Source organism: Cyprinodon tularosa, unplaced genomic scaffold (genome assembly GCF_016077235.1).
Source record: "Cyprinodon tularosa strain WSP-4 unplaced genomic scaffold, ASM1607723v1 ctg104, whole genome shotgun sequence".
NCBI classification, from domain to species: domain Eukaryota; kingdom Metazoa; phylum Chordata; class Actinopteri; order Cyprinodontiformes; family Cyprinodontidae; genus Cyprinodon; species Cyprinodon tularosa.
The window spans coordinates 633,562-648,328 of record NW_024037827.1 but is presented as its reverse complement, the minus strand read 5'-3'; the positions used below and the strand labels follow the sequence as shown (position 1 = coordinate 648,328).

Sequence of the window (14,767 nt, the reverse complement as noted above, 5' to 3'; positions counted from 1 at the left end):
GCAAATAATCTGTTGGGTTTAAAAATTGTGAGTTCATATAGGACAAAAATATGAATCTGACACACAAAGGGATTTTCAAACACAGCTTCCTGCAGGAGGAGAAAGGCTGCCTGCTCACATTTCAGCACCTTTCTGCCCCCCAACAGAACAGCAGAGTCTTTTATTAACAGAACATGAGCAAATGGGTGGGTCTTAGGCCCCGTCCAACGAACACGAAACGCTAATATTTTCCAGAACGTTTGTCGTAAAGATGGAGACGTTAAATAAATGTGATCGTCCACACGAATGCATGAAAACGCTGCAAAATGTATGCCAGGCCTGTAAGTGGCGCTGTGGTGCCAAAGCAAAAATAGGCGAAAACAGGCGACGAAATGTTGGGCATGCGCAGTAATATTTATACATGGTTGCCCTGCGGGTCCATTTTCATGGTTCAGTCAAATTCAGGTGCTGAACTATGTGGTCGATATTGCTCTGTTCTTCCTGGAGATATTCCAGAAGAAGAAGATTCTGTTGTAAGCCCGACAGCAGGGTGAGTAGCATGAGCAGCAACCATTCAACACAGTACGGCGCCATTGTTGTTGTGATACTGTGTCGCGCATGCGTATTTAGAGGCGACGCTATGACGCATGCGTGTAAGAAAAAAAATGCGGTTAGAGCTTAAAGATGGAAACGCGAAAAACGGCGTTTCAAAATCTTCCCACTCTGAAGGCTTAATAAAAAAAAGATTGTTTACAGACCCCCGAAACGCCGGCTTCGTATGGATGAGAGGCTGGTTTGGTGAAAAATTTGTGCGTTTAGGCCAGGGTTTGACTTCGTGTGGACGGAGCCTTAGGATAGAAGACCCTGCAATGATTATCTAGCTGGATGCAGGTCATAAAGTGAAATGATCCTGAAATGACCCTGTAATGTCTAACTGGCTGGAAGCAGGACTTCAATGTTTCATATGCACACACATCAACTTTATAATCATCATAACAAACATAATCCTTCCACATATGGGCAATTTTTTTTCTGGCTTTCGTCTCCAGAATACGTTTCCTCTTCAGGCCTTTCCTCATCCATACTCCCTAAGTTGTGATTAGCAACTGCCATCTTCCAAAGCGCAGCACTGGATTATGAGACAATACAAAGGGTAAATGCAAGGCAGGGCCCCATTGAATTTTTTCACCATCAGTATTTTATTTATTTCTTTTACTCAGTAACATGAGGGGGTTTTAAATGTAGCAAAGTAAAACTACTTAGGTTAAAATTTACTCGAGTAAAAGTAAAAATTACATATTTCAAAAACTACTCAGAAAATTACAAATTACTCATAAAAAGTACTCAATTACAGTAACGTGAGTAAATGTTATTCATAACTTTCCACCCCTGTGCAATCTGCTGAGTTTCTTTAGATCAACTATTTGATAGAGGTGACTGTAAAATGCCTTTAGATGACTTTTCCTGTTAATCAGAACTATATAAACAAGTTGAGGCGAATGCTAACTAAAATAAACTTTCTGGTATCTGCACGGTTAACAGCAGGGAGGGACTTTTAAAGGTTTGGTTATAAACAGGCTCACTCTAACTCCCTCCCCTCTCTCTTTTAAGGAGTGCTGTTCACGCCACCACCATTCCTAGTCTTCTTACACTCAGTCTGCTCTAGTTTGCAGGATGGCTGGAAGAATCGAGCTCTAAACATCTGCAGGTTCTCTTCACACAAAAACGAGGCCGCAGAACCAGATGGTGTGAAGACCTTAAACCAACCCTGAGGTGGATTAGAAACAACATTGTTTGGACTGAGAGATGCAAACGAAGATGACGCACCTGAAGTTTTTGGCTGGGTTCCTGCTGATAGTCCTGGTTATTGGGTGAGTTTACAGCACAACACAATATTGAATGTTGATTCTGGTGCATGAAAAGAATTTACTATTGAAGTGTGGAAAAAAACATAAATGAGTATAACTTATGTAAGTGATGAGAGTAAATATTTCTAAGAAATGAAATGAAAATTAATTTTAAAGAATAAATGGATTAATCGGGTTTTAAGTTTTAGTTTTAGTTCAGTGATCTGTTAATCAGTCGTCTTTTTCATCAGGAGTTTTCTCAGCTGAAAAGATTGAAGCTTTTATCCCAAGGAGCAGAAGTTCAGGGGGTTTTCTGCTGGTTTCTGGTTGACTGTCGGCAGCCGTGCAGAGCGGGGTGTTTAGCTGAACGTTTTGGTTTCCATGGCTGCAGAAGCCTCTCTTAGTGTCACGCTGTAACAAGTTTATGCACGTCTACATTCTGCAACCATATTTAACCATTGTCGTAGTTTTTTCTGCTGGCTGCTGCTTTCAGCAAAAAAAAAAAACTGGTTCTGAATTCTGCTGCAGATTCTACTGGGCAGTAAAACCCATAACTGGGAGTTTAGTGTTTTATCAGCGGGGATCAGTGATCTCTAAGCACTCGCCATTTTCCTGTCTTCTCAGAATAAGCAACCATGATAAGCTGTTAGTGAGTTTGTTCTGTTTTCTGGACTCTGTGTCCAAACTGGTTTTAGCTCAGAAAATAATAAGAGCAAAAGAAAACATCCAAAACATTCTCTGTCGATAAGGAGGTGGAGCTGACCTGTTGATAAAGACTGTGGAAGTTTTCATAGAGCGAAGTTTTCCAGAGAACGGAGATAAAAGCCTCACCCTTGACAGGAGTTATCTTAACCAACTGTGTGAATGTTTCTTTTTTGTCTCACTGCCCTTTTGTTCAATCTGTCCTCCTGACTGTCTGGTGTTGACACATTTGATGAGCTGACAGACAAACTTCTCTTTCTAAAGGTTCCTCATTTCTGATTAATCAAGTCTTTGGCTCCTTTCCATAGATCTATGATTGATATAGATCACTGCATAATAGGGTCTCATAGTCTGACTTTTCTATGTTTCTCTGTGATCAGAGGAATCTATTTCTGCAACGCGGGCAGTAGTTGAATCCTGCACGCACAAGTACAAGAAGTGTTAAATTTTACTTTAAAAACAAGATTGGGTGGAGATCTTTGGTGTTGTGCGCTTCAATGCCTTCTTGTTATTTAATTAAAGTACATTTTGTCTGTTGTTTTTTCTTGTAAACGTACGCTGCCATTTGGTACGGAGCCCCTCTGATGACATGGTCAAAAAATTTTTTTAACTGTGGCCACGAGGTAGTATTTCGTGGCCACGCAATAAGTATAACGTGCGCACGAAATACTTATTAATAATATTATTATCATTCCTGGAAAACTGGGTAAGCAAATCGAGCGCGCCTTCTCTAAGGTCTAAGGTGCGCTCGATTTGCTTACCCAGTCGGTCTCCGCCAGTCACGTGACATTTGTTGCTAAGACGCCATTTTAAAAAAAGGCGCAGTGTAAACAACCGCAGCATAGCTAAACGAAGGACTAACGGCCCGTTTACATAGCAGCCTGTCCAAGATAAGTCATTACAGTTAACATAAGCCTGAAAACAGGGGCGGATTTATTGATATTATTAAGTATTTCATGCGCACGTTATACTTATTGCGTGGCCACGAAATACTACTTCGTGGCCACAATTAAACATTTTTTTTGACCATGTCATCAGAGGGGCTCCGTAATTTGGAGAACAGTTAAAAGGGTGAATCATCGTCAAGCATTAAGCAACATTTAGAACAATTTAAATTCAGATACCTGAATTTAGGGAGAAAAATAATTCATTGGATTAATGCTTCACCTAGAACCGCTTTATCTAGAAAAGCTTCCCGTAAGCAACTTCAGCTCCACATAGGTTTGCGTTCTCCTGGAAAAGCTTCAGCTAGAGCAGCGATACTGAGAACGGTTTCACCCAGAGCTGTTTTATCTAGAACCACTTTACCCAGAGAAGCTCTATCTAGACCAGGTTTTCCTAGAAGAGATTTGCTTAAATCAGCTTAAGTTAAAACAGTTTTTCCTGGAGAAGATTTGCTTATTCTTGTGTCATTAACTCCATTTGTTTTGTCATCTGTTTTGTGTAATGTGACACTGAACAGTGGCCTGGCAGCACGACAGGTTCAACTGCTTTTTCCTTTGTTTCTGACTTTTGGGATTGGGCTGCAACAGGCCACATATGTAAAAAAGATATGAGGAGAAAACGTGTGTCTAAAAACAAGTTCTCTTCAAGCCAAACATGATTGAGAGGTTTCCGTCTTTCAGGTATTTCCAACTTTACCATCAAGTTGAACTGAAAACTGCAGCCACTGGTTTTCTGAGCTTTTAGAAAACTCTAAGATCACTAGGTGGTGTGATTGGTGTTTTTTAACACATAAATCCATCATAAACAGTATTTAAAGGTATAGTGGAGGATGTTCTGTTTCTGGGTGGATCATCAAAATAAGTGGTCCTCCTAATTGTCAATCATTCTGGTGATATGTTTACGTAAGGCCGTCCTACGAGCTTGTCCCCATTTTCACTCATCGGTGGTGAGTCTGACGTGGAAAAATCACAAATCTTCTTTTGGAAAGTAAGCTTGTATGAGCGACGCAAACAGCAACTTTTAAACAGATGTTACGTCCACCTGGCTTGTTACATAGATCATGCACAAGGAGAATCAATCAATCAAATCAATCTAGTTTTAAGCTTAATCTTTAGATCTAAATGACTTGAATGGAACCTGTCAGACAACATGAAGTAGGAAAATTTGCTCAAAAAGCCCCTAAATCCTCTGAGGGGCTTAAAAAGGGGTTTAGGTGTGGCTCAGATAAAGTTTGGACTAAACTCTGGTTGTGATGCTGTGGTAGAATTTTAAACATGCTGTAAAACGATTCAGAGTATCAGAGTGGGTTAACGGGAAGAAACCTCCAGCAGCACCAGGCTCAGTGTGAGCGGCCATCTGCTGAGGCCCACTGGGGTTCAAGGAGACAGAAGCAGAGATACAAAATGTTCAGTCTGATCAGGAAAATAACAGCAGGATGATTATCAGCTTAGAGGATCTCTGACTTTCTATTCAATGAGCTCATCTAGAGATTAGGAAGCTTTAACTGTAAACTCATGGTGATGAGAAACAAATCTGATATCAAGCTTCCCATCTGATGGGCTGCAGTTTTCCTGAGCTAATTCCTATTTCTGTTTGAATCCACAGAATCTCGTACCACTGGAGCTGGTTCCACAGGTAACTTCAGTTCTTTCCTCATGTCCGCCTTCTTTTCCTGCTGTCTGCCTTGACGTCTTCCCTCCTTTCCTTCTGGGTTTCTACATTCTGAACTGTTTTTCTGTATGATTTGGTGGCTTTGATCTAAAGCGTTCCACACTTTTCTCCACATTGTGCAGGACATTAAACACACCGGGGGATCTCCTCTGTCTTCTACTCTGCTTTTGTGATTCACAAACTTTATTCGTCCCGAAAGGGCTATTGGAAGTTCCCTCTGATGGTACAGGCTATTACAACCACACCTAAAATGAAAACAAACACATTCTTCCTCTTGCAATGAAATCAAACGGCCCCTCAAAGTGCAGTTTGATGACACATGGTGCACCATCACAGTTCAGCAGCAACTGGTTTTCCCAGGCACTAAGCAATGTCCTTAGGGTACGGAGTCAATTCCACCTGCCTCTCCCACAGTCCCTACCCCGATCATTTTAGAGCAGAGCCAGACAATGCAAATCCCAAAGAGAAGGTTAAAATCCATTTCATAAAATAATTATGGAATATGCACTGAATACGGTGGCTTGCAAAGGTATTCATACCCCTCGAACTTTTCTATATTTTGTCACATTACAGCCACAAACAAATATATTTTATTTAAAGCATTTTAATATATGTTAAAGTTGTGAAGTATAAAGAAAATCAAACATGATTTAAACTCTGTTTTAGAAACAAAATTCTGCAAATAAAATGCTGCAGCAGGTCTGCTGCTCAAACTGGATACGTTTTGGTTAAAGTGCTGGAAGCCAAAAACAGTCCAGAAGCAAACAAAAGATTTCCCCACACTTGATCCGTGCAAGATTCACTTTCTTTACTTCACTTTAATACGGTAAAGCCCTCCTGAGCGCCGGCACCAGGCTGCACGTGATCCAAATTAACCAATCAGCTTTCAGTCTGGGTCTCTGCTGCACTGGAAAAAAATTTAATCTAGATAAGTCATTTTTTCTTAAAATAAGTGCAGTTTTTGGGGGGATTTAGGAGGTAAAAGAGACATTCTGCCAATGGAACAGGACAATTTACTCTTAAAATAAGAAAAAAACAATTGCATTGTCTTATTTCAAGTGCATAATATCTAATTATCTTATTTTAAGAGTAAAAATAATCATTCCACTGGCAAACCATCACATTTACCTACTCAAATTAAGGATAAATACACTTAATTTAAGATATTTTTTCTTATTTCTAGATCGTTTTTTCAGTGTGCTAGCTACTTCTAGACACAGCAGGCAAACCTGTGGCAAGCCGGGCGATGGGAAAGAAGGAGAAGACGATAAGAAAAAGAGAGCAGAGAAAGTGTGGACTGCTGGAAGAACTGCGGTGAACTGCTGACAGAAAAGTGAAATGGCGTGCTCAAAGATGACCCTGCTCACGAATGAGCGCCTTGATATGTGCTTGAGAATGGCTTTGTCGTCATTCAAACCCAGATTTAAAGGCTTGCGGGTCAGCATTAAGCCCACTGCTCTCATTAAGCCATACAAAAGAAAAAAAAACATTTAAAAATTCAATGTATAACATGGATCCATAAAAACCTGCTTACTATTTCAATGTCATCCATCCATCCATCCATTTTCTGACACGCTTAATCCCAAGTGGGGTCGTGAGGGATGCTGGTGCTTATCTCCAGCTGTCTATGGGTGAGAGGCTGGGTCAACCCTGGACAGGTCGCCAATCTATTTCAGTGTTAAATTCTGTTTAAAGTAACAGATTCTGATTAAAAATGCATAAGAAAGCATAAGAAGTCCTGTTTGAAGTTTTCCAGAAGCCATGTTGAGAACATGGCAAGAATGTGGAAGAATGTACTTTGGTCAGATGAAACCAAAATTTAAATTTTTTGACGGAAATGCAAAACGCTACACTGGAAAAATCATCTAAAAATAAGTAAAAGTTTTCTTAAATTAATCCAATCCAATCCACTTTATTTATAGCACGATTTAAATGAACACAAGGTTTCCAAAGTGCCGCACAAAAAGATAAAATAACTAAAATAAATAAAAGTAAATAAAATAAAATAAAAGCACTGCCTGCACAGGATAAAAATATGCATGTGTGTACATAAAATCAACATGTATACATAAAATCAACACTCTACATGGTGTCAAAAGCCAAAGAAAAGAGGTGGGTTTTAAGAAGAGTTTTAAAATGAGGCAGAGAGGTGGCCTGTCTAATGTAGAGCGGCAATCCATTCCAAAGTTTTGGAGCTGCAACAGAAAACGCTCGATCCCCTCTGAGCTTAAGCCTTGCTTCAGGCACCGTCAGGAGCAGCTGATCAGCTGACCTGAGAGATCGGCTGGGAGTGTAGGGGTGCAGAAGCTCAGAGAGGTAAATTGGGGCAAGGCCATTCAAGGCTTTAAAAAAAAATAAAAAATTTAGAATGAATCCTAAGATGGATGGGCAGCCAGTGGAGTGAAGCTAAAATAGGTGAAATGTGCTCGTACTTGCGTGTGCCAATTAAAAGACGTGCAGCAGCATTTTGAACCAGTTGAAGACGAGCAATTAAGTTTATTTACCCTTAATCTGAGTAGGTAAATGAGATAATTTGCCAATGGAATGAGTATTTTTACACTTAACATAAAATAATTAGAGAAAAAGCACTTGAAATGAGAGAATGCAATAATATTTTCTTATTCTAAATGTAAATTGACTTGTTCCATTGGCAAAATGTCTGCAAACGGTCAGATATGGTGGTGGCAGCATCATTCTCTGGGAGTGCTCAACTTCAAGGTACAGGGTAGATTGATGGAGCCAAACACAGGACAATATTGGTAGAAAACCTGTTGAAGTAAGCAGAAAAAAAACCTTCCAACTGGGGCGGATACAAACCATTAAAGACCTGCAGACATAATTGCAATAAAAGGTGGTTCTATAAAGTATTGACCCAGGGGAGATGAATATTTTTTCTGCAATGGCCTTTTCAACTATTTATATAAAAACGAATAAAACTATTATTGTCTTTGTAATTCACACTTTTGTAAACCACTTATTGTTTGTCTTTAACTTAAAATCCAATTAAATACATTTTGTCATCATAATAGGACAAATGAGCAAATGTTTAAGGGGTATGAATACTTTTGCAAGCCAGTCTGCCTTTACAAACATTAAAAATACATATTTCTTAGCTAGTAGATCTGCTGTAGAGTCAAAATTTGCTTTTATTTAAACCCAGTCCTGTAATAAATGTGCTTACCATGTCAACATCCTGTTTGAATTCTGACTTTAATCCTTAAGTCCAGAACTGGCTTTTGTTTAACTTTTTATTCACACTGTTGACACAAAAGCATCTGGCCTATAAAGATTGTTCAGTCTGTATGAATTAGGAAACCTTGAGTATGGGAGCAAAGAAAATAAAAACAAACACACAAAGGCAGGAAGGGCTTTACTGTGATCTAGAAGGCGGACCTGTGCTTTGGCTTTGTCTACATGCCTGTAAATTTGAAAGAAAATATCTTTGCATCCTCTATAGCTCTTCCTGCCGGATTTGCATTAGGTAAAGAGTCTGATCCGTCCACCACATCCTTGTTCTGAGAATTCATTTAAATAGAAAAGCAGCAGATACGCTGGTATCCGCATTCATCTCTGCTTAAATAAATCACCAAATTACCTCCTCAGTATGCAGCCATTCTATTAGAGTCCTACCGTTCACTCAATATTTTATTTGGCACTGGTGTGTTGAAGCAAAGGCGTATCTAAAAAGTTAAGCACCTCGATGGCTGGAAAAGAGGGATCCAGTTTTACTCCACAACTTTACTAAAAAATAAAAATGATCGACTGGACTTTGTTTCCAAGTTTGAAGATGTTTCTCTTCCCATCCAGGAAGCGTTTTCAATTCAAAATGTTAGGATTAGCGTTGAGTTCGAGGTTTTATACAGTAGCCCAACAAAGCCTTGTTTTTGTTTTGGAAACATGCGAATTTGAACAGACGAAGGGGTCCACCTATTTGGAATGGGGATCGTTTGGCTCTTATGTTAGACATCAATATCTCATAGCCATCTAAGTGTCTGAAATGTTGGTCGTTAAGGGGGATTGTTGGCCTGCCTGAATAGACAAGGTCCTCCACTCTCCTGTATCGTGGGTGGAGTTGTGATGATAACAGGAAGGAATCAACTCAATTAGTGCATTGTAGGTTTTTGAGTCCACCCCCTCTGTTTAAGGTTGTTATTTCTTTCTTAACATAGCTGGCTTCCTTCACGCCCCTCTCAAACCATCTGTTTTCTTTGTCCAAAATGTGAACATTCCGCTCTTCAAAGGAATGTCCTTTGTCCATAAGGTGTAGATGTACTGCAGAGTTTTGTACAGAGGAGGCAGCTCTTATGTGTTGGACCATGCGTGAAGGAAGCCATCTTTGTTAAGAAAGAGAAACCAAACTTAAACAGAGGGGGTGGAATCCCTTCCCATTATCAATGTAGCCCCACCCCCTGTACAGGAGAGTGGAGGACCTTGTCTATTAAGACGGGCCAACAATCCCCTTTAACGACCGACCTTTCAGACCCTTATATGGGCATGGGGCATTGCAGTCTACAAAAGAAGCCAAACGACCCCCATACCAAATGGGTGGACCCGTTCGTTCCAATTCGTTTGGCTACTGTATAAAACCTCTAACTCAGCGCTATTCCTGACATTTTGATTTGAAAAAGCTTCCTGAATGGGAAGTGAAATGTCTTTAAAGTTGGAAACAAAACAAACCTTTACCAGCATATTCCATAACTTAAAAATTAATTTTGTCAATCTGTGAAATTCATCTATATCGGATATTATTTTCTCTTTTTGAAGCATTTTAGTGAATAAGTAAACACAGAGACACACATTTATCAAATTCTTTCCCACGTTCAGGTTTTATTTTTTTGCAGCACGCTAAAACTTTATTTAATGCTCTTTGGTGACGTATGATGGAAGTGTTGGTGTTCCCCAGAAGCAGCTAGATCTCTTGAGTATATACCTACCTCAGGGTAGGCTGGGAGACAAGTACGTCATATATCAGGAAGAGGATCATTTTACTGTAAATAAAAGATGGGGCCCTGTATGCCGCTACAGAAGCCTTCAGACATTTCTGTTCAAGTCAGTTTTTACACATAAATCTTTTACAAACTGGATTGATTAAAGTATAACAACTATAGCCACACTGACAGAGAGGAATATTTTCAAGTAATTTGAAAAGGTTATACAAGAATTTCAACTAGAAAATAAAGGCTTGTTCCGTTACTGTCAAGAAATACTTTTTTTTTTTTTTCAAATTGTTTTTATTGAAGCAAATGATAAGTTAATCACAATAAGGAATACAGTTCGCCTTTTTTTTTGGATAAACGTATACTTATGCAGGTATAACTTCTAATATATACATACAAGTACAAATGTTGAAATAGTCACACCTACTACATATACAAACAATAAAAACAAAACATTCCCACCCTGTCTCAGCCCAACATGTTCAGCAGAAAAATAAAATAAATAATAATAGAAAAAAAAAAAACATCAGCAAAATACAGCAACAGGCACATATATTTAGTTAAGTAGGAGCTCCAAATTTCAAAAATAAGAAAGAAAACACTGCCATTTTTGGAAATAATTGTCTGTACATCCTCTTTTTGTATATTTAATTTTCTCAAGTTTAAGGAAAAACACCATGTCCTTAAGCCAAGAAAGACATTTTTAAGAATGGGCTCCACGACGCTATTTGCCACAGCTGCGTTGTAGAGGTAACCCATTTTCCTTCATTGTTTAAGGTAAACATGTTTTTTTTCATTTTTTTTTTATTGATAGTAAGAACTGATGTTCGATATATAAGGCAGCCGAACGTCACAATATATCACAGAATCTTTTCCCCCAAACACCTATTCACAGACTTTTGGAGCATGTTTTGAAATGCAAGATTCCTGGGGGCCCAAACTTTGCATCTGAGATTGATCCCTGACAAATCAATTAAGAAAGAGGACAGTTGTCTAATTTTAACTTTGTATCATGAATACATTTGCTAAAACACATATACACACATGTTTTTTCTACTATATGTAGTATATATAGTAGGAAAAACGTGTCAACCCTTTCTATGCCCTAACCCTAAAACTAATAATTACCAATGCATACCTTACTCTAACCTAATTGACTCCTTAGCTCTAAACCTAACCATTAGCAAAATCGCTAATGGATATATAAGCTGTTTATGTATATCACACACACACTTCCATCCCTTCCTGATGTTCTTTGTTTAGTTTTTTTTTCTTTAGATTTTTCTAATGATCCAAAAAACAAAACAAGCAACATATAAAACAAAACTATCTGGTCATGTAATGTGGTACATGGGGGCAGGCGTATATCACAGTACATATGGCACACATTTAGGTTAAAAACTATAAATAAACAAATCTTGATTATATTTATTTAGAAGAAAACCAGAAATGGTAAAATTTTAGGAAATTTAGGACCGGAAAAAACGAGGATGATTCCCAAATATTTCTACATTAGCGGTCTGTGTCCCACTGAAAATTCTCCTTCTTTCCTTTCTGATCTACCTGATCCTTATCTTTAATCTTTGGAAAAATAGACTGTAAAGCTGTACCTCTTCACATTTTTACTTATTCTGATTTCTGGTTTCTATGTCAGCAGATTTAAGGAACAGTCGTCGGATTCTTCAAACTTGGGGTGAGTAACAGTTCCTGCTGTGCACTGGACTCCTAAAGCTGACGGGGAAACTTCTCGTTTGCTTTTACAGAACTCTTAAGAAAACGCAACGTTCCTAAAATTTGCTAAAATATTCTTTTCTTATTGATTTTGCAGCACTATGGGCCTTTATTTGGTGCAGTTATGCTTTAAAGTCAGAAAGCGGCTGTTCCAAACATTGCATTTCCAAATTCTCCCGAGTGGTGCTCAACTTTAAACAAATGAATAAAGTGAATGTGATTGGTCGATTATCAAGTAGGGGGGAGATTGCGGAAGGTTCTCAAGCAAGTTTGCTTGTGGCCGGTGTCTCGGAAGAATCTTGCTAACCAATTAGCAACTTAGTGCTTTTAGGTTCCAAATGGAAAATTCCATTGGGACCAAGTAGCTCTAAATTGGTGACTTAGAAACGACGCTGTCAAGGAACGCTATGGACAGCGGAAACATGCAAGAAGAGGATAGTTTAGTGTCGAAGGTCGTGGATGAGTCTCCTCCGTCATCCATTTTTTTATTCAGAGGAGGAAAGCGGGGACGAAGATGTTGTGGAAGAGGACGCCAGGGCGGCAGAAGCTTGGTTTGGTGTAGAAGGCTTCCAGCCGTCCATGTTTGAGCCCTTGCCTCGCAACGCTGCCAGTTCTGTTAGCTCTACGCCTGCCGAAGACACAGACGTCCATCCCCGTGAACACTGGGACGCAACTCAATGGGAAAGGAAATCATTTTTATTTCTTATTTCAACCTTTGCGTATATTAGCTGCGACATATGAATCAAGATGCAATGACTGAAAAGATTTGATCGACAGATGAGCGTGGATAGCCTCGTGAGACCATCCTGATCTCGTGAGCTTTCAAGGTTTCACTCGCAGATCAGTCTGGAGACTCTCCGTTAAAGAACATTTGGAGCCGTTCACCAAACGAACGTCCAATCAGCGTTGGCTTTGAGGCGGGTTGAGGTGTGACGCAACGAGAAGCGCGACAGTTCAGTCTAAAGAACATGGCGGCTTCAGCCGATGAAACTAGCGTTAGCGTGGCTATCGAACAAGTTTTATCGGAATTACAGAGTATTTCTTCACTGAAAGAAGAGCAAAACACTGCTCTGGAGGCTTTTCTCAGAGGAAAAGATGTTTTTGCTCTTCTCCCGACTGGATTCGGCAAGAGTTTTAATTATCAATTGGCTCCTCTTCGTCGTCGCTCTGTTAGTACGTCATATTCTTCGTTGATCTGATTGGTTTATTTGGCCCGTCTATCACCAACATAGGCCAATCAGCCAACCAGTATTTTCGCCCCTTCCCAAAATTTCTTCAACGGAAGGTTTCCAGATGGATAAGCGGAGCAAATCCATCTGGCGGAGTCAGGTTAGAGCATTGATATATGATTGGCCGAATTTAGGTGTACAAGCGGATGTATAACTAACTGGCCTGCATAAGATAACAAAAAAAACCCCACAGATTTTAAGACACGATTTTTTTTTTAATAGAAATTTTCTAAATTTTGGGACAATATGGTCTGATAAAGAGTACATTTATATACATGTTTAATTCAGAATGATTTGACATGTAAACATGATTTCCCAACAACTTTGAAATTGGGGGAGAAAACAGTAGAAAATACATCTGTGTTAGGGTCAGAACCTAAGATTGGGATGGCTGTTTTGAGGGATATACCCATACGCTTCCTCTGCACCTTGAACCAAGGGATTCCTTCAGTTTCTGCCTTGGCCAATGAGTCTATGCAAAAAATCTTTCAGAAATAATCTGGTTTAAACATTACAAATAGTGGTTGGAGAGGAACCATCCCTGAAGAATCTGCACAGACAAATTAAAGCTCTTTCTACAGAAGCAATGACTTCTAACCCATCACATAAAAAAATAATTTTCTCCTAATGGTTCTGCAATATAGTCTGGACATGGTGGGTTTGGACTAGTGTTGCACCGATACCGATACCAGTATCGGACGGTGCCCCGATACTGCCCTAAAATGGTGGTATCGGTATCGGCGAGTACCAACAAATAGGGCACCGATACCATTTTGAGAGCCATAAGTTTATTCAACTATTGTCACCCATTCCAGGTAGGCAATAAAAAGTTCTACTGGATTCACTTTGTATTAGATTTGTTCCTGCTTCACAAAGGTAGGCAGCAGCTTGACAAAGCCATGATGGCAATTATTTTACATTATTATGGTATCGGTATCGGCAAGGGGTGTAAATAATAATCGTTTTGTATCGATGCATCGATCCAAAAGCAGACGATCCGATGCATCGACACGTCCGCAAGATAATCGATTCATGTTTGTTTTTTCCCTCCGGTCTATTTTTATCCATTTGCTCCTGGACGTAATTCTCCCTCCCGTGCTGCGGTGCCGCTAAACCTATTTTGCCCTCCTACCGCGCTTCCTGGTTATACTCTTACAGCAGTGTGTTGCAGTGAGCTTCACACAGACATTTTTAAATTATGCTCAGTATTGAAGCGTGGTCTGGGCTACACGCTGTGGGTCTAGATACGGCCGAGGCGATGAGGAAGTGGCGGCGAGTTTAGTCCGACGACGAAGGGACATGAGGGCAAAAAGAGCGGAGATTCAGCTGGAAAAAGGATCCCAGCGTTCTCGCGCACCTCGCTCTTCTAGCGGGTCAAACTTCACGAGTTGTTTTCCGCAATTTCGGTCATAAAAACAAAACAAGCCGGCCTCCTGTCTGGTGCACTGTTTGCGGTCAGCTACAATCTGGGAGAGGAGCAGCGGAGCGTCTCTCAAGGGGGCGGTGACGTCAACACTCTGAAGCCTTCTTCTTCTTCTTTTTTTTAATGGCGGTTGGCAAACAACTTATAGGTGCATTACCGCCACCTTCCAGAATGGAGTATGGACCAGACAAACTATTATATTCTCCCTAAAATACCCGTTCTTCTTAGAAAATTAAAAATACTACCAAAAACTACATCCCCAGATGACCTTTGAAACAATTCCCTTATATCTAGTTTATTTTT

At 39.7% G+C, this 14,767-nt stretch overlaps 1 protein-coding gene across 9 annotated transcripts in view; it reads left to right on the top strand.

The window, feature by feature from the left end:
- LOC119781763 (globoside alpha-1,3-N-acetylgalactosaminyltransferase 1-like) overlaps window positions 1–14,767 on the top strand; it is a 44,553-nt gene that overhangs the window by 14,473 nt on the left and 15,313 nt on the right. For 3 of the 9 annotated variants that reach the window (XM_038282352.1, XM_038282344.1, XM_038282328.1), the window contains exons 1-3: window positions 1,576–1,850; window positions 5,079–5,108; window positions 11,739–11,774. In XM_038282352.1, the coding sequence (XP_038138280.1) occupies window positions 1,786–1,850; window positions 5,079–5,108; window positions 11,739–11,774 (131 nt within the window). In that variant the 5' untranslated portion in view covers window positions 1,576–1,785. Of the gene's footprint in view, window positions 1–1,574; window positions 1,851–5,078; window positions 5,109–11,735; window positions 11,775–14,767 lie in introns of those variants that run through there. The other 6 variants (XM_038282334.1, XM_038282331.1, XM_038282313.1 and 3 more) reach the window with 3 other exon arrangements.